This window comes from Lichenostomus cassidix, chromosome 9 (genome assembly GCF_008360975.1).
Source record: "Lichenostomus cassidix isolate B80296 chromosome 9, HeHo_3.0, whole genome shotgun sequence".
Lineage (NCBI taxonomy): Eukaryota > Metazoa > Chordata > Aves > Passeriformes > Meliphagidae > Lichenostomus > Lichenostomus cassidix.
Window position 1 is genome coordinate 6,436,049 of NC_139490.1, and position 22,714 is coordinate 6,458,762.

General features: G+C 44.0%; 2 protein-coding genes across 3 annotated transcripts in view; one reads left to right on the forward strand and one right to left on the reverse strand.

Annotated features, from left to right (window-relative positions):
- Positions 1-205: 205 nt before the first annotated feature.
- ZMAT3 (zinc finger matrin-type 3) lies at positions 206-14,501 on the reverse strand. 2 transcript variants are annotated; one of them, XM_085069086.1, is made up of 6 exons: positions 14,358-14,501; positions 10,248-10,573; positions 8,623-8,742; positions 6,691-6,857; positions 6,479-6,579; positions 206-5,510 (listed from the first exon to the last, which is right to left on the reverse strand). In XM_085069086.1, the coding sequence occupies exons 2-6, from the start codon at positions 10,515-10,517 to the stop codon at positions 5,299-5,301; spliced, it is 870 nt and encodes a 289-aa protein (XP_084925212.1). In that variant the 5' UTR covers positions 10,518-10,573; positions 14,358-14,501; the 3' UTR covers positions 206-5,298. The 2 variants fall into 2 exon arrangements, with proteins under 2 accessions (XP_084925212.1, XP_084925210.1); XM_085069084.1 differs by lacking the exon at positions 14,358-14,501 and adding an exon at positions 14,096-14,252.
- A 1,599-nt stretch (positions 14,502-16,100) lies between these two features.
- The window catches only part of PIK3CA (phosphatidylinositol-4,5-bisphosphate 3-kinase catalytic subunit alpha), a 42,450-nt gene continuing 35,836 nt past the window's right edge, over positions 16,101-22,714 (forward strand). Inside the window, exon 1 of the mRNA XM_085069073.1 lies at positions 16,101-16,267. The gene's annotated coding sequence lies outside the window, so the exon portion shown is untranslated. The remainder of the gene's footprint in view (positions 16,268-22,714) is intronic.

Genomic DNA, 22,714 nt, shown 5'->3' on the forward strand with positions numbered 1-22,714 from the left:
AGACAACTCTCAGCTGGCTTTCAGTAACAGCTGGAAGTACACTGACCCTCCTCCAGAGTAACAAATTCTTCCCTGAATTATATTCCTTTATCAGTGTGTGAAAACAAATTCATGTAGTTGCACTCAGTGCTGGGCCAAATCAACTCAGTCATGCCCAGTCCAGCCATGAGCAGTAGCAATACCAAACACTAGAGCTGTACAATGGTAAGAGCAAGATGGTTTATTATATAATGAAGAAGAAAAAAAATATTTTCATCAAGTATTCCCTCACGGGGGTCAGTACAATATAAAGGAAATAAGGAAAAATGTACAAAACAACCTGACAAGAAAGCTCTAGATGAAACATGTTCAAAGCACTTGCAAATGATGTTGCTGGACAGATGCAGAAGGAAATTAAATCAAGTAATTTTTTACCTGCAAAACACAGACTGAAAAACTGATTTTATTTTCAAAAATCCAATTCTGTCTTTACCTGCTGATATTTCAGGTAAGAGGACACAATTTTAGCTGTGATACATTTTTAAAGGAGAGATTCCCAGAACTCTGCTTGACCACGTTTATGTCAAAGTGGGTTTTGTTTTCCTTTCCAACTTTATGCAAGTGGCAAAGCCCAGCTCAAAATAACAGAAGCTTAGCCACTAACTTCAAAGAAACCAGGTCCATACTCCATTTTCTGTTATCCTTTGGCAACCATGGCATTTGTTTTTCCATAACCAGCAACAGATCTCCATCTCATCCAGAGCATCCTTGTACATGTGGTTATAAAATTTAAAAATAAAAAAAAAAAATAACAAAACAAAAAACACATATAAGAAAAAACATCAGCAGTATGAAATTCCTGGAGGTTTTCAAGGCTTGCTCCTAACTCAACTAGAGTCAACATACTTCAAACTATTCTAGATATAGGAGCAAGACCAATTCCTTACAGAACCAGACACACAGTCCTCAAAAAGCAAAACTGTAAGAGTGTTGTAATCCAAATGGAGGAACAAAAGACAAACTTCAGCAATGTACCTTGCCTGGCCCCAGCCAACATAATATTTTTGCCTTGGGTATTTTTTAGTCCTGACCCAGGCAAGATTCCCATTGGTTACAGTGAGAGCATTGCTTAAGTAATGTAGCAAAAGGGCATCATGCATTAGTAAGCTAAAATATGAATCCATGCTTATGGCAATAGCTTTCCCTTCTAATGCCCTATAATGGGCATCTAAGAAAGGAAATAAGACTAAGCAGCTTTACAGAAAAAAATCTGCGTTTTGTTACATTGATGACCATCCTAAGCAACTCCACAGAAGTTTTCAGGGTTCCTTTCAATGTGCATGAAGAAAGCAAAAAGTCAAAAATAGACCAATGTTAGGCAAGATTATAACAGATTTACTCATTAGTGCAGAATGCAAAACAACAGCTAATGCTTAATACAAACAAAACAGTATCACTTTCATACTCCTCACAAATTCATGGATTCCACATGGTTTACTTCCTTGCCTTAAAAGAAATGTTTAAATGAAGCATGAACTTTGTGTCTCTAAAAATATCATCTCGAGTTAGCAAAGTAACCATTGGAGGAAAAAGAAATTGGAAATGGACATTTAATAACAAGTTGCAAGGAAATCCCCATTTTGTTTAGCATGAAAAGAAACAAAGAACCATGGGTTGGATTTGGTTGGGGGGGTTGGGTTTGGGGTGGGTTTTGCTGTTTGGGTTTGGTTGGGTTTTTTGCATTAAGGGAAAGAAAACAATACCTATGTGGGAGGAAAAACAAACACAATAAATAATTGTTCTAATCCAAAAGCAAAGTGCGATGCAGAATTTTTCCACTTAAAAACAACCTACAGCATAATGCCTTAAATATTAACAAATCAATTAGTGGTCAGCACAGTAAAATAAATATGAACATATTGATTTACATTTTGTTTCTAGCAGCAAAGGTCATTAACCTACTGGCCAATGTGACAGCTTCACAGAAGTCCTGTTTCTTGGGTTTGGTACTTGGTTTAACATGAGAAAAAGATTAACTGGGTCTGGAAAATGGCACTTCAGCTGTACAGTGTTCTCCCCAGCCCATCTATGTCAAAAGGGTTTGTCCAGGATGTGCTTTCAGTATGTTTCAAACAGTGATTTGGAGAACACTTTTCACAAAAAGAAATAAAATCCAGATCCACTCAGTATCTCACGCTGACAAGTATGGGTTTGGATTGTCCTGAACCCTGAGGATAATGGGGAGGTTGGGTGTTTTCTCTTTGCAGTCAGCAGTTTCCTATGCCAAAGCAGGAGTGGGAAGATCACAAGCCATTAAGCCATGCTGAAGAGGGAGAGCAAAGCTTGGGTTGCTGGTAGGAAGAGCCACAACAGAGCACTGGGGCAAAGGGAGTCTCAGCTGCTTCTCCCAGCAAGACATCTTTTCCTCCATGTAGGAAACCTGTCCTGCCTTGTCACTCGAGTCCCACTGTCTGCCTTACATCTGCTCTACAAGCCACCACCCTGAAATCACCAGGATGACCCCATTCACTTGTGCTCCCTTGAACAGAACAAAGCAGATTCACGCCCCTCTGTTCAGGCTAGACTGAAGCCACCCCTCCAAACCAGACTCAGCCCCAAGCAGAGAGGAGCCTGCAAGAACAGCCCCATGTCCCTGCCTCACACACCCTCCCAAAAGCACCCACACAGCTGGAGCAAACCAGGTTGTGATGCCTCCAGCAGTCACTGGAAATGCCAAATGAGGAGCAGAGGCAGCAACCAAAGCTAAGTGGCGAACAGCTGATTTTTGGGACACAAAAGCAAGCAAAAATGCCTCCTCAATCCCAGCAACATGCCAGACAGCACCAGTACCTAAAGCTCCTCCAGTTTGTATTTTTCACAAAGGATTGTTTTTCTGCTACTAATTGCAGCCTGTGGGAAATGCCACGCTTTAATTTACAGCCAGAGGGAAGCTTAACCAGAATGCAGGGATCACTGTGCTGAAGCACGTTGTGGTAAGGCTCATCTAACTCCCTCTGTCCCTCTGGACAGTGGGGTCAGACTGGCAAACCAAAGGACAGGACACAAAGAGAAAACCAGAGCCCTTCTGTCAATGCAAATGATGAGGGGGAAAGGCTGATAAGAGATTTTGGAAAGGCAAATGTTCTTCAAGGCTACACAGAGGGTGAGGCAGGGGCAGGAAAGAAAAAACAGACTTAAATTGTGTCAGAGCTATTGAGTGAGTGCTCTGGGCACCTGTTCTACCTTCTCACATGCTCCAGGGCACAAACCCCATTTAACTGAGCTGTGCACAGAGGAGGGGAGGGAATCCCATTCCTGAGGACACCCATTGCCCTGCCTCTATCTGTAGGGCAAGGATCAGCATGGAATGATCTAGGGGTTTGTTTTCAACTACTTTCCAAGAGGTCACCTTGCCTGGATTCAGGAAGGCTGCATCAAGGTTGTATGGCTGCCCCAGGTAGCTAAAGAAAACAACAATCAATTTCTGAGGAGCAGCCAGGTGCAACAAACCTTTTGAAGGTGGACTAGAAAGATGAATAAAGACTATCTGGATTTTTTTGTTAGTTTACTCATTCTTCATTTTTTAAGGCAAGCAGAAAGTCCTTCTGGAATGCAAGAGGCAGGATCAGAATAGCAATAAAAGGAGGTGGGGGAGCTACCTTCAACACTATGCACTAGGTACAGTTTATCCCTGGTAAATCCTACTGAAACTAATGGAGCTGCATCTAATTCCATATACTGCCTGAAGAGGGGTGACAGATGAGCCATGGTGCTTCCTTGACCCTCTCTGCACCTGCCACTGAAGTCAGTGAAGCTACACCAGTGCACAGCTCCAGCAGCACAGAGGGGGCTAACAAAAGCCAACAACAGGCTGCACTTGCCACTGGAGACCATGTTTTAATGACATGGTGAAGTGGATTCCAATCACAGCTCCTCACATCTACCCAAGCAAGCAGAAGAATAAATGTCAGCCCTACTTCTGCTCTTCATCCCCTTCCTACTTTTGCTAAGGAATATCAAAACAAACACACACACCTTTTGAGTTCATCTACAATTAAAAAGCTGCTTAACAAGTTTCATGAATACTTTCATGTGGCCAAAAAGCTGTTACTCAAACAATCATCACCCCCGACAATTAAATCCTACATAACTTTGGATTTTTTGATGGTCCCTAGAACAGTCAAGTTCTCATCAAGGAATGGAATTAAAACCAATCCCAAGATGGAAAAAGAAAAAGGGGGGAAAGTCATCCAATAGTGGTAGCTCTAGTTCAAATGAGCATTTACATGTTTGCTCTATAAACACCCAATAGGCTTTGCCCAGGGAATGGCATGGAAGTGGGACACACCAATATCTGCTACCCACAGTCCAGGCAGCCCTGTTCTGCCAGAGCAAGGACTGCAGGCCAGAGACTAACTCTTGCTCTCTTCTACATCACTATATAAAGAAATTGCAGCTGACAGCTTCTTCCATCTATTCTCAACCTCATTCACTCTAAGGCAGAATCAGAGCACAGCACATCTCACCTGAGCAGGTTTGCTTTCCAGTTCACTTCATCAGGCCACTGAGATCCCCAGAGACTCTCTTCAGGGAGATGAGCTACACCCACGGTATATTAAGGTGTCCAGGCAACAATATCAAGAGTAGAAGAATATTTCTGAATGGGGCTAATCAGCTGAAATCCATGTCAGATGTTCAGAATGGAATCTGCATCACAGAGGAAGCAGTAAGAGGCAACACCCTCCAAGGAGGAGAGGTATGCACAGCCTTTCTACAAGGATGTGGAAAGAACCTACTCTGGACTGTAATGGGGGCCAGAAGCAGCAAAGTGTGGACAAGTACACCACCTAATTCACACATTCACAGGCCCTACTCCTGCCCCTCTTTTACAAGCTGCCCAGAGATTCAGTCTGCTGTAGGGAGGCATTCTGGAGCACTGCTCTGTGGTGTGCCAAGAGGAGAATGGGCTTTGCACATGGTCCACCCATGTGGTAGAACCACAGAAGTTCCCAGCACTTCTTGGGCTTTGCATATTCATGCAGAAGGCTGGGGAGAAGACACAGTTCCTCCCCGCCACTCAACACAACGAAGAGCCTTAGATAATTAGCAAACAAACACCAAAAACACTTCATGTCCTGCACAGCGTCATCCTGCCAACTATGATAGAAAAAAAATCTAACCATACCAGTAAGTTTGCAGGTGTTACATGTACAGCTCGAGAGCATACTCCTACCCAATGGAGCACAAAGCAGGGCATGTGGCAAACAGCAGGCGAGAGACAAGCTGCTCTAGTTGCAAACTACTACCGAGGGTGGCGCGTCATTGGACATAGCCCAGGTTCTCCATCTCGTTCCTGTAGCGCTGCTCGGACACTTTGCTCTTGTGCTGTTTGCTCTCCAGGTGCTGCCTGAACTCCATCTCCTCGCTGGCACCCGCATTGCACATGGAGCAGTAGAACTGGCCACTGGGTGTCACACACATGGCCAGGTCACGGGGGATCCTCTGGCGAGAGCGGGGATTGAAGTAGGGACCTGGGGAGTCAACAGGAAACCTGGTTAAGCTGGAAGGAATAAAAGCCTAAGCCCAATGAATGATTGAAAAGCAGACAAAGATTTGCTTCTTTAACTGATAAGAGTCTGAACCTTATTTTGCCAAAACTGCTCTGCTGATTTCCAGATTTACAGAGGTGCAGCACAAAGGACAGCAGTTGGAATTTTATGTGGTAGAGTGGGCTTGGTGCCCCAGTCTTATTGAAAATCAGGAGTCTAATCATTTAAGTAAGGAATCAATTCTTTTTTTCCATAACCACCTAATATCAGAATTAGAACAGTCTTTTGATTAGAATAAGCTGCCTAGTTTAAAACTCACAAAATTATATTTAATAGAATTTTGAAATATTTATATTTTCCACACGACAGTGATTAGAATGACATGATTAAACCAAGCTTCACCAGGAATCAGGCTTTCAGCTAATGTGTGCTTGTAAAACAACTTAAAATGAAAAAGATAAATAGATGACTGGCTGGAGACTGTAATACACTCTCTAAATCATAGTAAAGATGCAAAGTTAGTATCTAACACCTGAGGAAGGACTCTATGCTAGGAACAGATGGTCTTAGAGGGAGGCTAACATGCTCTCTCATTCTGGTCATGGGAGTGCAAGTACAGGTTGATGTGCCACAGTAGGAGTCAAAGCACCTGGCCACCTGCCAAGAAAATAAAGCAGGAAAATTGTCACCACTTAGAGCAGCCTCAGAGACAGGCAGATGGTAAATTAAGTTACAAACTGAGAAACAGAACTAACAAGCAGGCTGACAAAACAAAGCAACTTTAGCAGCTAGGGAAAAAAAACATGCAGACATGAAGGATCAGAAAAGCTTGGACCAGCTCCTTTCACAACCTGATTCTGCTAAAACAGACCTCAGAAACAGAAGAAAAACAAGTCTGTTTATTATTAACTACTATTCCAACTACAGAATACATGCAAGCTCCAGGTTACCTGTGTTGTTCTGAACTGTGTACGTATTTCTTTTGTTCTGCATCATCTTATATTCATTCCCTTCTTTCCTTGCCCTTCGTTTGCCTAGTTCTGACGCATCCCTGCAGATTAAACAAATACCAACAGCTGCAATTCAGAGTTTCCTGACAAAAGGACTGCCAGAGACATTGCCACACACTTTCAGCCTGAGCATGAGGTTGAACAATACCTACGAGAATGAGTTATTCTGGGCCTCTGCAAGACGCAGCCGCTTGGCGTGATTTTTCCCTTGGTAGTGAGCCTGTGCCACAGCCGGAGAGCTAAATGAGGCATCACAAAGCTTGCAGTAATCATTCTCTGTAGCCAAGATCACTCGGCCACCTGGTTTACTGGATCCCATCTAGCAGCAAAGGGAGAGACAGCATGTGAAACACAAGGAGGTTTAAATCGTTGAAATATTTCAGTCACAGAGACTGAGAACAGTGTCGCCTTCATCAGACAGCAGGAGAGCTGGAATTAAAGCACACGGATTAGGACACTCTCAAGTTCTCCCCAAAGTGTTCTTACAAGAACTTCATTTGTCCTGCCTCAGCCTCCAGGAGAGCCTGAAAATTCCTGGCCTGAGGTGGAGAGGAAAGCAATCTGAACAAACAGCTCTGCAATAGCCACAGAGGCTTGTTTACATCACAGCAATGATTTAACTCCTGACTGCTGGGAGCTGATGAACAGTGAATTTCACACTGAGCAAGACCCACTGAAAGGCAGAGGTGATCCTCTCTCCTATTTACATCCACCTAATCACCACAGTACCCTGTCTTTACACAGCTCCCTGCCCACAGCAAGTGAAAAAAACCCCAAAACAGTAGCAAAGCTGCCAAACCCCTGATCTTTAAGCCCCAGGTAGGAGGACACATGGATCCAGACTTCAAAGGAAAGACCCAGTCTCACATGAGTAGCTCCTGCTATACGAAGGACACCTTGTCTGTGGAGTCAGACCACATACACTGATCCAGGCAGGAGCCATGCCTCCTCAGCACGTAACATCCAGGGAAAAACGTTTTGTAAACAGTGCAGCAGCAGTGATTCATGCAGCCAGGTCACTGCAGCACTTGACAAGCTGACTTTCTTTCACCTCTGCTTTGATACTGCTCAAACTCAGACACACACACACACACACACACACACACACTATTCTGACTTCTAGCTTACGTGAACCCTCATGTGGCCCCACAAAAGTATTTTTCTTGCCATGGGCCATTTCCTCCATTAAAAAACACGCCATCAGATACACTGGCAGGTACAGCAGCCACATCCCAGTGCCCAGGCTGGACCCCAGCCCATCCCAGTTCACAACCATGAGCTGCAAAGCCAATTCACACAGGGCCAAGTCTCCCTCTGGCGGCTCCAGCAGCGCCTGGAACAATCTGCCACTCTGCAAATGCTCTTTGCTTCCCTGCACACAACACAGGCTTATGTTGTGGGAAGTGACAGGCACGGCTTCAATCCCCCTGGCCCAGCTGTGCTTCCCTGCACAGTCACACGCAAAAGCCAGGTTAGCTGTCACATCCTATGACAAACCCAAGGGATGAATTCTAGAAGGAGAAAGCAAAAACCATCTCTTTTGCCTCTAATATGCCCAAAACAGAATTAATCTGGATCACTGAGGGAACAATCCATTCACTCTGCACACAGGAATGAGCACTTCAAAAGGAGGAACAAAAGAGGAATTAGCTAACAGCCCTGGGCAATGGGTGTAGGAGCACCAAAGCACTTTTTCCATGTAGGCTTCCATCCCACAACAGAGGGACGATTGTGCAGAGTGGATGCCACACCCTCACATCCAAATCCAGTTCCAGCAATGCTGTTTTAGACCTGCCTTAAACAGCTATAATCAGCAGCACATCGTACTTACCTAGGAATCAAAGAATTTGCCAGGCAGAAATAGAACATTTGAAGTCCAATATTGTGCTGCAAGGGCAGATCAATATCTGCATCTTCAAAGGAAAGCAAACAGCTCACAACAGGCCATTTCCACCATCCTGTGCCATCACAAGGAAAATTCCTTCCCAACTCCTGCAGTAATCCTCAAAGCCTGAGATCTGGTTATCCTTACTGGGGGTTAGGTGACAAGAAAGCATGATCTCAGTCCCCTTCCCATGCCTTACCTGAGTTGGAAGGGAGACAACCTGAGGTGGGGCAGGCTCAACTGAATTACTCATCCTGGCAGGTGCCGGACAGCTGTTGGCAGCATAGTAATTCCGGAGTTTCTTACTGTGGTTTTTACCCTGCAAAGATAACCCAGATTAATCACTCTCCTAACAATAGTATCTTACTCAGAAAGACAAAGGATCCAGAGACTAAAATGAGAAAGTGCCCATGAAGGTGGCAGCTCAGGTAAAGTAGCTGTCACTCAGAAAATAACAGCTCTGAATTCAAGATATGCTGGCATTCCTCCCTTTCTCCAAAATGCTCATCACCAAGAATGACTGGGCCTCATCTTCTGCTGATTTGCTCAATCTGTTTGCCATTTCACTTAAAACTAACATTTTGTATCTTAAGGATATTAAGTGCTTTGCACAGTTTTTTGATAAGCCTGAACACACAGACATTTCATGAGACAAGAATGAGTTAAAACATGAGACTGAACATAGAAACCCACTTTGTATTTTATTTTCTCTTGAAAAACATATACCATAGTTCTTTTCAGTGTTCTGAAAACCTGATGGCGCAACATGAGTATGTATATGCATTGTGGATGCATAGTAAGGCATATGCACAAATGCAAGTTATGTACAAATTCACTTCTGTCCCCTCATGGCAGAAATTCTGCAGAAATAAGATGTTAAAAGTGTAACACCAATTCAACCTACCCCTTCACTAGCAGGATACCACTTTTTCAGTGCCAACAGCAAATCTGAAATCTGGGTCTGATGTCCTGAGGATATGAACAACCAACCACCCTTTTGCATTCACTGGTGGAGAAACACACTATGTCCAGTACTCACGCAAATACAACATTACGCAGAGTAGTAAAATGGGGTAATGCAAGACTGATATATTCTATCTCTCAGCAAGAAGCACATGCAAAAAGTCCCTACCCTATTTCAGACAAGTCAACAAGATCAGCTCAAACAAAATTAATTCGGTCTGAACCAATCCAGCTGATGAGAAGGTTTGCATGAATGGCCCCACCAGATCAGAGGTGTGCATAGCCTCAGAAAGGAGACCCTGATAAACACAGGGTAGCAGCCCCTTTCCTAATGGCACAGCTGGATCCAGCAGAAAACATCTGTGCATGCCTCACAAAATCATGTCTAGAATCAGAAGGTCAATTTTACTGAACTAGTGTAGATGTGAAATACAGGTTGCATAAAACAAAGGAAAAACCACAAGTGTCTGCTTTTTCACCCATGCCATCTTGGCACCACTTCTCTGTCCCTGTGGACAGAGTTTTTTTGCAAAAATCTCCTGTAATAACACCTTAAATGAAAGCACTGCAGCATGTCTGGACAACCAGCAAATCCAAGGAGGGTGAAGATATGTCTACAGAGCAGTTTCAGTCCATGAGGTGGTGCAGAGGCAGCTCCAGATGAGCAACTCGAATGCTGCTGCTGGTGTGCAGCACTCCAAACCCCCTCGAGAAGCTGAGTTAGTCCTCCTGCATTAGCCCACACTTCCCTCTGTGCTACCACAGCAACGCTGCTGGCAGTGCTTGTGCTGGCAGGGGAATGTCTCCACAAGCTGCAGATGCAGCAGCCCCAAAAGCTGAGCCTCCTGCTGCTTTTCTTACCTGGTAGTGAGCCTGGGCTTGCTGGGCCGAATTCAGAGTGACATTGCAAAGCTTACAGCACAGGGGCTTACATAGTTCCTCCAGCATAGGGTCCTGCTCCACCACCTTGGCAAGCTCCTCTTCCTGTGTGTGATGAAAGGAAGGCCCCAGCCCAAGAGACTTTGGTGGGGACAGTGGTGAGCTGGCTCTTGGCCTTGTAGCCACTGACATAGGAAGGGATGAAGGCTTCTCAGGATGAGGAAGAAGTCCTGCTTGCTGTAGAAGAATCATTGGCCAGGAAGACTGTGGGCATGCTACTGCTGAAGGAGGAGGAGTCTTCTTCAGACCTAGACCAGAAAGACACAAATGCTGAAACAAGCAACAGTAACAGGAACATCCACAATCCAGGGGCTACTTCTGTAACTCCACTGCCTCTACTTTATGCCTTTTCACAATGCCAAGCAGGAAAAAGTCAGTTTGCAACACGTTACCACCCACAGGAACAGCAGCATCCCAGACAGCCAGGGCCAGATTACAAGATACTTGTAAGACCCTCTCCTGGCAGGTGAAGATTCCTAAGCACCCACAGCACCTGACAATAGCACACACTCGCCATGAGCAGGAGATGTGGGGTCATACAACATGCACAGCACACAAAGCTGTGTCAATGGAGGGATACAACTGCTATCCATATCCTCCTTTGGAAGCCCAGGGACAAGCTCACTCTCCAAGACCTAAACAAATATTACAATGTATTACTGCAATGAAAACTTACAAAGAATCCAAATACTTCAAAGCAGATTCATTGTATATAGGTAGGTACAAAATACATAAACACATCTATCCTTCAAATACTTACAAAGACTTTACTGAGGAAAAGCTTTTCTCCAGTAAGTCAATGAAAGAGAAAGAGTGGGAATGAGCTGGAGCACACCTTGTTGTACACAGTCAGCTCCCAAGGGCTCTCTCCCATGGTCTTCTTGAATGACCTTGAGCTATTTTTCACATTTCCATTACTAACTACAACCAATGCAATATTTAAAGCTATATCTTCTCCTGCAAAATGGAGAACTTATCTCATACTAACCTTTATTCAATTATTTCTCAGTTAATTCAAGTTATTAGAACTAGCTCTCCATTTCCAACAAGAGGTTCTGAGTGATTTATTTAATTAAAGTTTATAAATCACATCTACAGCCCAGATGAACATCCCTAGAATAATACAGAGCAGTCACATTATGAATTAAGGCACAGCCACTTTTGTTAATGTCTTATTAGCTTCTTATCATAACAAATCCTGTTCGGTGCCACACTGGGATCAAGAGAAGCATTATCTTGGCCTTTGCAGATCATTTCCAGCAAGGACTGTGCTGGTAGCAATCATGTTTATGCTGTGGGCTTTGTTCATTTGTTTAAGCAAATAATGAGACATAGCTGCATTTTAAAACACCACCTGTGGAAAATTAGGGAAAAGTAAACGAAATGCCACCAAGGAATTTTGTTCCTGAGTGACTTTCGAAAATAGGGCCTTCAAAGGCATTTAGGAACCTGGAGAAGCAGAGAGCATTTATCTGGGATAACTTCCGGGATTTTCAATCTGCTAAAATTAGCTGAAGATAAATACCTTCTATACTCAAGCTATGGAAAATCCCAGTTGATGCCTGCAATTTTAGGCACTGCATTATCTTTAGATCTCTCTCTTCCCAGAGAGATCTATGTTCTATTAGGAAAAATAACCCATTAATTTAAAAAAAAAAACCACCAAGAAGAAAGTCAGTGGGACTAAAGCATTCAGGTGACAAAAACATTTCTGAAATGTTTACCTCAAACCCAAACTTACACTAATACAAGACTGGAGACAGTTCAGTTATTATGAATAAGTACAGGTAAGGAAAAAAAAATTAAAAATTAAAAAAAAAAAAGGAGCAGCATACACTGGCTTGGGGACAAGGTTTTAAGGCAGTAACAGAGCCACCAGGAGTTTTCATGTTTATAATAGTCCTCCACCACCAAGGCTCTGAAAAATTTCAGAGCTGGAATCTACCACAAAGAAGGAAGAGGACGAACAGGAGTGGTGCTGCAAATCATCCATCAGCAGTGTAAATTCTGTAGTGTTACCTAACCCCTCTCCTATTTTCAGCACACATGTTCCTGGTTAAACAGAAGACAACTTTTTTATCTTTATTTTCCTCGACTAGTACTCTGTAGACAGTCTAATTAATTTCTGTGGGACCACAGATGGAACAAGTTCATATTCATGTTGGTTAAATACATCATAACATGGGCCTATCAAGACAGTTTAAATCAACTCTGCAAGCAGGTAAGCATGCCAGCTAATTTCAGAGTTTTATTACATGAGTATAATGGGCCTCTTACCTTAAAATGACAGTAAATTATAGCAAATACTTCATGGAGCAACATAAAGAGATGTACAGTAAATGTCAATTGAGATTCATCTGCTTAATTCTGCATGAGTGTTTGTTGCATCACATTTTCTTGCAACTGGCACAAATAGGATTTGTCATATATAAGAAGACACAGTGCTTACAGGATCTGTGTCTACAGGGGAAAAGGTATAATGTAATATTCTTAGAAAACCTTTAATTCTAAGGTCATTTAGTGTTGCTTTAAGTAAGCAGCTGCCTGAAGATGAAATTAAGGCTGCATGGGCAATTTCAATAGTAGAACATCTTCTCTTGGTTTATGCAATATATGCAATTCTGATCTTCCTCTGACAGTGATCGTTAATCACTGAAATTGCTCACATGATTTTCATTTCTCTCTTACTGATATTCACAAGAAAAAAAAATCACTCCAATTCAGCTTATTTACATGTCCCTTTAATCCTCCACTGCTGGTTGTTAGAGCTATCCTGCCCAGGAGGAGGTGAAAGGACATTTTTAATTCCTCCTTTTCCTTCACATGAGAAGCTATAAAATCTTTACCCTACGACACAGCAAAGGAACAAGGAACCTCCATCACCAAGGACCCCAACCAGCACAGCCCGAGGCAGGGTAAGGACCTGCAGCTCTCCAGGGTGAGCCAAGAGCCATTCTGCCTCAAGACAGCACCTCTCAGAGCTCAGCCATGCCTCCTCTGAAATACCAGGATACACTTCCATCCCATGTCATTGTCCTTGAGCAGATCAAAGGGGGACAGGTGCACAGCCCTTCTCCTCCTGTCAGCCCGGGCATCTCAAGGGCAGCACTGAAGGAAGAGAACCATCCTCCACACCCCGATACCACACCTGGCACTGCCCAGGTAAGGGGAGCAACCTCCCCAGCTGACAGCACAGTGCTGGGAAAGCTGGTCTGGCCTCAAATCTGGGCATCACCGGATGGGGAAAGCACAGTGTGGCTTTCCTGGGGGAAAAGTATAAACTACAGTGAGAAATCTATGTGTTCCCACCACAATTAGTTCTTAAATGCAGCTGAGGCAACTAACAGTGATGAAATCTACAGAAATTATGAACATGCTGTGAGTTTCACTGCTTTATCTTCAAGACGGGAAGCGTTTCTTCTCAAGTTCACTTGTCTATCAATACATGGACATCCCTAAATGTAATTGTGCCAGAAAGTTTCCTTTGCCCGCGGACTGGGCCTACACTCTTCACCCTGAAAGGCAGGCTGTTTTATAACGCTGCAGGGATTGCAGGCAGCACCAAACGCACACCATGCACAGCTCTACCTTAAGGAGCACTGACCCTCCGCTGGTGAGGATACACATTTAGCAACTCAGAACCATCCCTTACGTCAACGGGCTATCAGAACCCACGGTGTAAATCCCGACTCCTCGCAGGCATTCCTGCCAAGCTGCTTCCCTCGCAGTCTGGGGGGATGGAGAGCAAGGAAAAAAACAAGCCCTGCTACCTTACTGCCCGGAAACCACCGCAACCTCACGGCACCACCGCACCGTTCCGGGAATCACAAACCACGGCGGAGAGGCAGCGACAGGCATCCGCATCTCCCGAGCGGCTCGCAACGCGGCGGCGGCAGGGCGGGATGCTCGGCAGGGCGAGATGCCCAGCAGGGTGAGATGCCCAGCAGGGTGAGATGCCCAGCAGCGCCCCGGACCCAGGGCAGCCCCATCCCCGCCAGACCCCCGTCAGACCCCCGCACAGCCCGCACCTACCCGGAGCCGGGCTGAGCGCAGGGCCGGGCCCGGGCTGGGCTGCTCTCAGCTGCGGGAAGTGACGGCGGATGGGGCGGGACGGGGCTGCGCCGGGCGGGCTGGGGCGGAGCTGCCGCTGCTCTGAACAGCCCTGCACAGCCTGGCCAAACACCCTCCAGAGGGGGCTTCGAATAGCCTACAGACCTGACTCGTGCTGCTGCACAAGGGCGTTTAGTATTTTTTTTCTTTTTAATTTTGTTTTCCTACAGCCGAAGTTACAGTGAACCTGATTTACATATGTAAACATCTTCAGGTTATTCATGCTGCTCGTAGCCAAAATGAGTAATGATTTCCCCTCGAGCCACCGAGGCCTCACCCGCGTGGTTGGGCCACCCTGTTTCAAAGCATATGGAGTTTCTGTTGATTTTTCTTCCCTTCTGCTGGAACAGGAAAGTGCTGAGAAGTCACTATAGGCTGAAATCATCACCCGGATTTTACAGCAGCCATCAGCCAACCCATTGGTTAGACACACTGATCATTACTGATTTGTGTTAGATCTTTAAAAAAAAATCAATTCTTCAGATTCGCAGAGTCACAGAACAGTTTGGGTTGGAAGGGACCTTAAGGACCATCTCATTCCAATGCCCTGCCCTGGGCAGGGACAGCTTCCACCAGACCAGGTTGCTCCAAGCCCTGTCCAACTTGGCCTTGGACAGTTTCAGGGATGGAGCAGCCACAGCTTCTCTGGGCAACTTGTGCAGGGCCTCCCCACCCTCACAGTCTAGAATTTCTTCCTCACATCCAATCTAAACCTGCCCTCTCTGTTTAAAGCCATTCCCCTTGTCCTATCACTACATATCCTTGTCAAAGGTCCCTCTCCGGCTCTCTTGTAGGCTCCCTTTGGGAACAATGCTACAGGTTGGAATCAGGAATCATGGCGATGTGGACGAGAAGCAGCAAACAGACAGTTTACAGCCAGGAATGCTCATGGAAACTGCTCTGCCCTGTGCTTGCTGGGTGTGTTCTGCCATGCCCTGCAAGGCTGGTGCTCCCACCTATTGCAGTGTCACCTGCAGCATCTCAGCCTGGCTGTGAATATGATCCCATGCAGCCCCTTGGGGCTTGGAGAGCAATTCCAAGGGAGAGAATTCACCAACGCCCTAAGTTCACACCTGGCTCCATAACACGATTATGCCATCCCTCCCGTTGAAAGGATAAATATCCCTTGACAACACAGTGATTTGCCAAAACATTTAACAATTAATCACCCAGGCTATCCCTGTCCCTCCTTCCTATCACCACCTTAATGCCAACATCACTTGTTGCATCTTGCTGGCTCTCACCAAGGAACCCCAGCCCGGCGCTCTCATTTCAGACCCCGAAGACCCACACCACCTGGGGGTGCGTATTTACAATATTATTCTCCGACTTCTAATTTGTACGAGTATTCACTCGCCGGGCCACTCTCTCAACAAAACACCGGACTCCCGTACAGCGCCTCGATCCCAGCGACTGTAAAGAAAATCGCGATCCAGCTGGGAAAAGGCTCTAGACTGGCTCGGGTGGGCACAGGGGTGGCAATGACTCTAGGGCAAGAAGCGGGGCAGGACGAGCCCGCGATTCCCCCGCACGCCCGGCTCCCCGAGCCCGCGATTCCCCCGCACGCCCGGCTCCCCGAGCCCGCTCCCACCTCCCCCCGCCGCGGTTCCCGTTCCGGCGGGCGGTGCCTTCCCCATCCGGGGTCAGCCCCGCTCCCTTCCTGTTATTCCCGTGCGGGAGGCGGCGGCTCTCGGGGAGCGGCTGCCGGCGCCGCTGCCGCCCGCGCCCGGGGCACAGCAGCGGCCGAGGCGAGCGGGGCGGCCGCAGCGGCGGGAGGCGGCGGGCGGGCCCGGGGCGCGGCGGGCGCGGCCGGCCCGGGAGGCCGCGGCTGGGTGAGTGAGGCGAGCGCGGCGGGGTCGTGCGGGGCTGTGTGGGGCCGTGTGGGGTCGTGCGGAGCCGTGCGGAGCCGCTCCCGGGGCGCCGCTCGCTGAGGGGCCGCGCTGGGCCGGCAGAGCCGCCCTCTCAGACCCTCTCTCGGTCTGGCCGCTCGCAGGGACGTGACCCGGGAGAGGAAGAATAGCGGCTTGTTTTGCAGTGTGGGTGCCTCCACCCCTGGCGTGGAGCTGTTTGCTGTTTGCTGTGCTCAGTGCCGGGGATGGGGCTGGTCGGTGCCGCTGGGAGCAGAGCCTCTCCCGATGGGTGTGTGAGGATCCTGGCAAAACCTCCTGCTTCCAGATGCGCTCGGCTGACAGTGGCAGTGCCTCATCCCTGCTGCCTGTAAAACCTTCTGTCCTTTTCCATGCTGGCCGGAGAGCGGTTTGTACTGATGTTAGATGTGAGGCTGCTGTTTCTTACCGGTATTTGTGTGTTTTCTGGTAGAGTCTATATTAGCAAAACTTTGGCCAAAGTAACACAAGCTGCCTGTTTGCTTGTCTTTGGGGGTTTTGTGGCTGTTTTTAGTATTCCTCAAGTTATTAAGGTATCAGGCCAATTGCTTCTGTTGCTGTTATGGATATGTGTCTAATTTTTATATTTTATGTCTGTATTTCTTTTTGACTAAAGATGTGGTTGAACAAAGGTTACTTTATAAACGGTGCTTATTCAGAGCAAGCAGAAGGAAAGTATATGTTTAAAGGGAGACAGGGAGTATGAAGCTTTTCTTGATTTAATTCTGCAGCAGACTTGTAAATGAGCGGTAAATTATGTTCTGAGTCTGGATTTTGCAGAACTTAATAGAAGAAACCTATTCTGTTCTGTTAGTTATTTGTACCTTCACATCTCTGCTTTCAGCTGTACCAGGCATTCAAATTTGTCACATAGGATAAAGTTAGAAACTTTCCCATCATGGTCTGACTCATTCTTTAGTTTCTTCCATCTCACAGTTAATTTATAGAGATGTACTCATACTTGTTGCTTCCATGCTGCAATTCTGTAATGCAATGTAATAATCAAAGTCCACTTCTTGTGTGTAAACTTTTGTTAGTTCCTGGGAATATTCCAGTACTCAAGGTGATGGGATTTAATGCTTTTTCTGCTATGAGGAACTGACTGGGTAAGCTATTCTAAAATAAAGCCCCATGTGAACTTAAAGCTTCACAATAAATAACTTTATTCTCGAACAATAGCACTGGAAAACTTTTTCAGAGTCATTACTTATTTAGGAACATATTTTAGCCAGTGTAGACAAACCACACATCAACCAAGCTCATGGCATTCACAGAGGAATTTTCGAAACCACACAATTCCTATGGGATCCATGAAATATTCCACTTTTTCATTAAGACAGTAAATACAGCAACTCCAGAGCTGCAGTTGGAATTTGACTGGAGAGATGCCCTGCATTTCCTAGGTGTGAACTTGGTGCCATTCTTAGCAACCTGGAGACAGCATTTTATGTTCTTTCAGGGCAGGCGAATCCCAGCCTACAAATCCGTGCCAAAGTGTTTTAATTGTTTGGTTTCTCCAAATTGTCATTTTGTATCAATGACAAGTTTGTTCTGTTTCTTGTTGCAGTTTACTGCATGAGTGATGGCTCTGAGAGGGTTTTCTGGGGAGTTTTTTTTGGTTTCTTTTTCTGTTCTTCTTTCTGGAGTATTCTTTGGGAAAGGGGGTGTAGCTGATTTGTTTACAAAGCAATTGTGCTTTATTGGAAGTCATAAAGTGGTTCAATACTTAGTTAACTGTTTCTTTGATAATCAGGCTATTCCTGCTTTCTGTGAGCAGATGGTGGGGGGATGCTTTTTTCTGGAAAATTCACTTTCTAAAAGTTGCTGAAAGCTTTAGAATATGAATTTCTACAACCAGCAAGGATTTCATGCTTTACCCTCATGCCATGTCACAAGACCAAGTAAGAAACCTCACAAGAGGTTCCCAGTTATTGGAAGAAAAGAACACCTTAAAGAGGTGTTCTGACATAAGGAATGGACTTCCTGATCCACAGATCCTTGGATTTTAGGGGTGGTGTGTTTTCTAATGGCTTGCTCATACAACTTTAAACAAACTTGATGATCATCATAGCCTTGACTTCTTTAATTTGTAGGTAGTAAAAAGTATCTGTAAATGACTAGACAACAAGCCTAAGGCTGACATTCTGCAAAAAGTGCTTTCTTATGTTTTGTGCATGAGAAGTCAACTAATAATGCAATCTTTGAGATTTCTGGTGCAGAATCTCTGGGTGTCAGGAATACCCTGAACACCTTGCAAATATCAGTCACTTCCAAACAGAAGGTTGTTGCTATTAGTTTTGTTTGCTATTAGTTTTGGGGGAAAGGAAATTGGGATGATGATGCATTAGTTCCAAATCACGCAAGAAATAATTAGCATCTCTAGATTGGTATCATGTAGCTTTGCTTTGCCCTGTTGAGTACATTAATGAAGGTTGACAAAATGTTTGCGTGAGGGGAAGCTAAGATACATTGTTTTAACTTCAATGCTGATGAAGAAACTGATTTTGTTATCTATAACTGGACAAGAATAATGCTGCAAAACTAGTCTTTCTAGTTTAGTCTTCAAATACCATTAAAAACTAAGTTTTGTTTTACTACTTGATGGTTTGTAATTACCGAAAAATCTGTGAGATCTAGTAAATGCTCCCCAGTGAGAAAAAGTAGGCCATATGTGCATTTTTTGTGTGTGTGATGGAGTTGGAGAGGGAGCAGCAGGGAAAGGATAAGAGTTTGCACTCTGGCTAACTGGAGAACAGATGTGGCCTCTAATGTGAGCTAAGGTTTGGGGTTTTTGCAGCTTTTTATGCATTGCATTCCATGCTTGTGGGAGTTTTGTCTCATCCTTTTAAAAAGCCAGACATCCAGCTGCTCCCAGTGGATGATGCCTGTCTGTAGCTATGACTAGAAGAGGCCACAAAAATATTTACGCTAAAACTGGATGGGAATTTTCTTTTGCTCTTTAAGTTGAATGTGTAATAACAAAGAATTCTGTCACAATTATCTGTTTGTAGTGTCCTAATCCAAATGGGAGCAGTGGAGAGAGAAAATAGATTTGTTTCTCTCTATATTTAATTGGACAACAAATGTATGTGATTTGTTTTGATTACAGAGTTGGTCATGATAACCTCCAGAGGTTCTTCCCAACTGAATTTGTTCTACAGATTTATTTCTGAATGGTTAATGAGGTGTTAAATGAACCAGAAATAATACTCTGAGTATTAACTGGTGGGTTTTGCTTTTTTTCCTCTTGCAGCACTGGTATAGTATTAACTTCCACAAAATCAAAACAAACAAACCCACTCAATCACTCAAACAAACACAAATCCCAGCACAAAACCAAGCCCAGCTAGGGGGTAGAGGGAATTAAACTGGTATAAAAAAGGAAAAGAGTCATTTTTGTAAATCCTATACATTAACTTGTAGTCAAATGGAAATGCAGCAGACTGAGTACAGTGTACAGTTTATGTAACTCTGCATCTGACTTCTCAGTCTAAGCAATACTTAATGGTTTTGCAGCACATATGTTGTTTTATATAGCATGTATCTACACTTGAATTCTAGAAAAGTGTTTTTCTGGTGAATTTTGGGCACAGATTTTGTGCAAGACAGCCTAAGAGGCCTGTGGATTGCAAACAAGAAAAGTGAAGGAGAGTAGACATCATCACTTGTTCTCTATTTCCAGTGTTCTTAAAGCCAGCAAAGCAGGGCATAAAAGCACTTGGTCAGTTGTGCCTGCTTAGTAAACTCCCTGGAAATGTTTATAGTCTGTCTTTGGAAAACTACAATTACATACCTGAGCTCCAGAAATGCAAAAACTAAGTTCTAAGAGGCCAGCTTACCTTTGTCAAGTTGAGAGGGAGAAATGATGAAGCACTGGTGAAGCTTTTGCTTGACTTGAAGCAATAGAAGTGGCTACTTCAGTCTAGTTTAAGAACAAAGAGTTGGGTCAAACATGCAGCTTTAGGTTCAGTGATCTCTGGTTTTGTGCCCTGATGCTTTTTACCAGTAGAGGGTTAGATAAACCCCAAAGAGACTGGGTTTGTCATTTGGGGTTTTTGTCTACTCATTAACACATTTCCTTAAATTAACTTAGCTTCATGGATTTTTATGTAGAAAAACCTTGGCACTTTTGCCTACACCTTCTGATCAAAGAAACATTTCCAACTGTAGCTTTTGAGAGTTGTGAACCACAGAGCATATTTGTTGAACTCAGGCAACTTACTGAATTGACTAAGACTGACTGTAAATTCCCTGAAATTTCAGGACAGCTGAGTCACATTTATTGACTGTATATTATGACCCTTTTCCAAGGAAAGAAATGTAGAGAACCATCCCTTGGGTTATTTTCTGTCAAACAGAAACAAAAAGAAAACTGGAAGGTTGCCTCCTAGATTGTACAACATGTCAAAAAACATATCTGTCATTAAGACTTCGCTGTTTCTTTTTTCCATACTCGTTAGTCAGTCTTTTGCCAATACTTAATCTCGCAGTTAATGGTGATGAATGACTCTTGCCCAATATGTTCCAAGACTGTTCCTGATTTTTAACTCTTGCTGTTAAATTGGGTCTTCCTCCTTCCATGGATTTTCTGCTGAAATTACATTTGTTGTCGTGGAAAAGCGTCTTAAACTGCCAGCTCCTTGCAGAGGACACTACATTGGTGAATAAAATTATGCCTTGTTGCAGCCTTATTCCTTCTCTTATCTATTAGCAGTCAACAAAGAATCAAGTTCTTGAACATCCTCAAAATGCAAGAAACTTTGAACGTTACCGAAAGGAAAATATTCAAGACTCAGCATTTCATCTGACACTAATCAGCCATAAGTAGAAATACATGCTTGTTCTGTGATCTGAATCTAATAGAACAAAATTTCCAGTACCTTGGGACTTTGACATCTGACTTGCTGCAAAAGTGAAGAGATTGATCTCTGCAAAGATGTTGGCAAACTAAATATGGAATGCTTGAAAATAAAAGTGCAAAAGAGGGAGAATGAGCAGAGAATAAAGGCTTGTTTACCAGACAAGCAGAGTGGAGAGGAATTGTTTCTTTCTCAAACTCAATAAATATGCTTTCTATGACAAGGAATGTTATGATCCAGCTTTGGTGCTTATGCCATTAAGACACTTTTCATTAAAGCTGGAAGAAACTTTACTTGACTACAGGCACAGTTTGAAAGGTTGAAGTTAATAGTGCTAACATAAGAAGTTTCTAGATAGAGCTAACTTCCTTCAGGAAAAGGGAAGTCAAAACTGTCATACCAAATACTCCAAAATCTGCCTGTGGTGTCATTCAACTGCTTAGACTATAAACTGTACCCTTAGTCTTAATTTTTTTGTTTATGTTCTCAGCACTTTAGAGAATAATCAGGAAATGCTGTGACTGGATTATAAAAGTGGAAGTGATACTAATAACACTGAAAATGGCTCTTCTGCCTTTGTCTATGTTGAACAACCAGTTCCACTTACCAGTTTGTCAAGGCAGTCTCCACTGGTGGGAGGCAAGTGATTAATATATTGTATTTTATCTTCTTGCAGTTTCATGATGTCACTTCTGAAATCTTCAATTTTAAGGTGTTATGTACTGTAAAAGAGCACTTGTCCCAAGAAAGCTTCTGATGTTTAAGTGAAAGAGGTAATTTTTAAGCAACAGCCAGACATCTGGAATAGTCTTGATTGTGGTGTATAATTGAGGATGTGCCTGTGCCCTTCCACTGCCAGTCTAGCCAGTTTTTTATGAAGATTGATTTATGATAAAATTACATTTGTATATTGGTGTAAAATAGTAATATCTGAAATTGTAATGCTGTCATTGGAGAGGATAAACTTATGCAGTTACATGAAGTTTTAGGTGAGAGATTGCTAGTTAAAAGGAAGGGCTTAAATTGATTTTAACATTTTATTTGAGAAGGTAAAGATTAACTCTTTTGCTCATGTTCAACCAAGGTTGAACATATAAAATTCTGACAACTTGCCTTCCTTCTCAGCTTGCTCTGAAATGGAGGAGAAAGCACTGATGTTGTTATCACAGCTCAGCAGCACTGCCTTGATCTTAGATAGCTCCAGCTTGGATGTTTTGACGGTTCAGGAACGATGGCAAAACTACCACCAAGAGATAAAGAGGGAAACAGAAGCCAACGAGCAATAAAACGGCAGAGTTTATACATTAAGAAAAGGATAGCAAAACCTATTCCCAAGTATGGAAACTCTTCTTAAATATGTCGTCAAATTGTTTTGTAATCCAGCTCTTCAAGTCTTCTTTCATCACCTCTTTTCCAAGCTTTTCACTGTACATCAGCAGATAGCACAGTATCACAAACAACTTCGGGCTGATATGAGAAGTGTAACCATGATTTTAGATTCCAATCTCTTGTTGTCCTGGTATGTGAGCAAGTT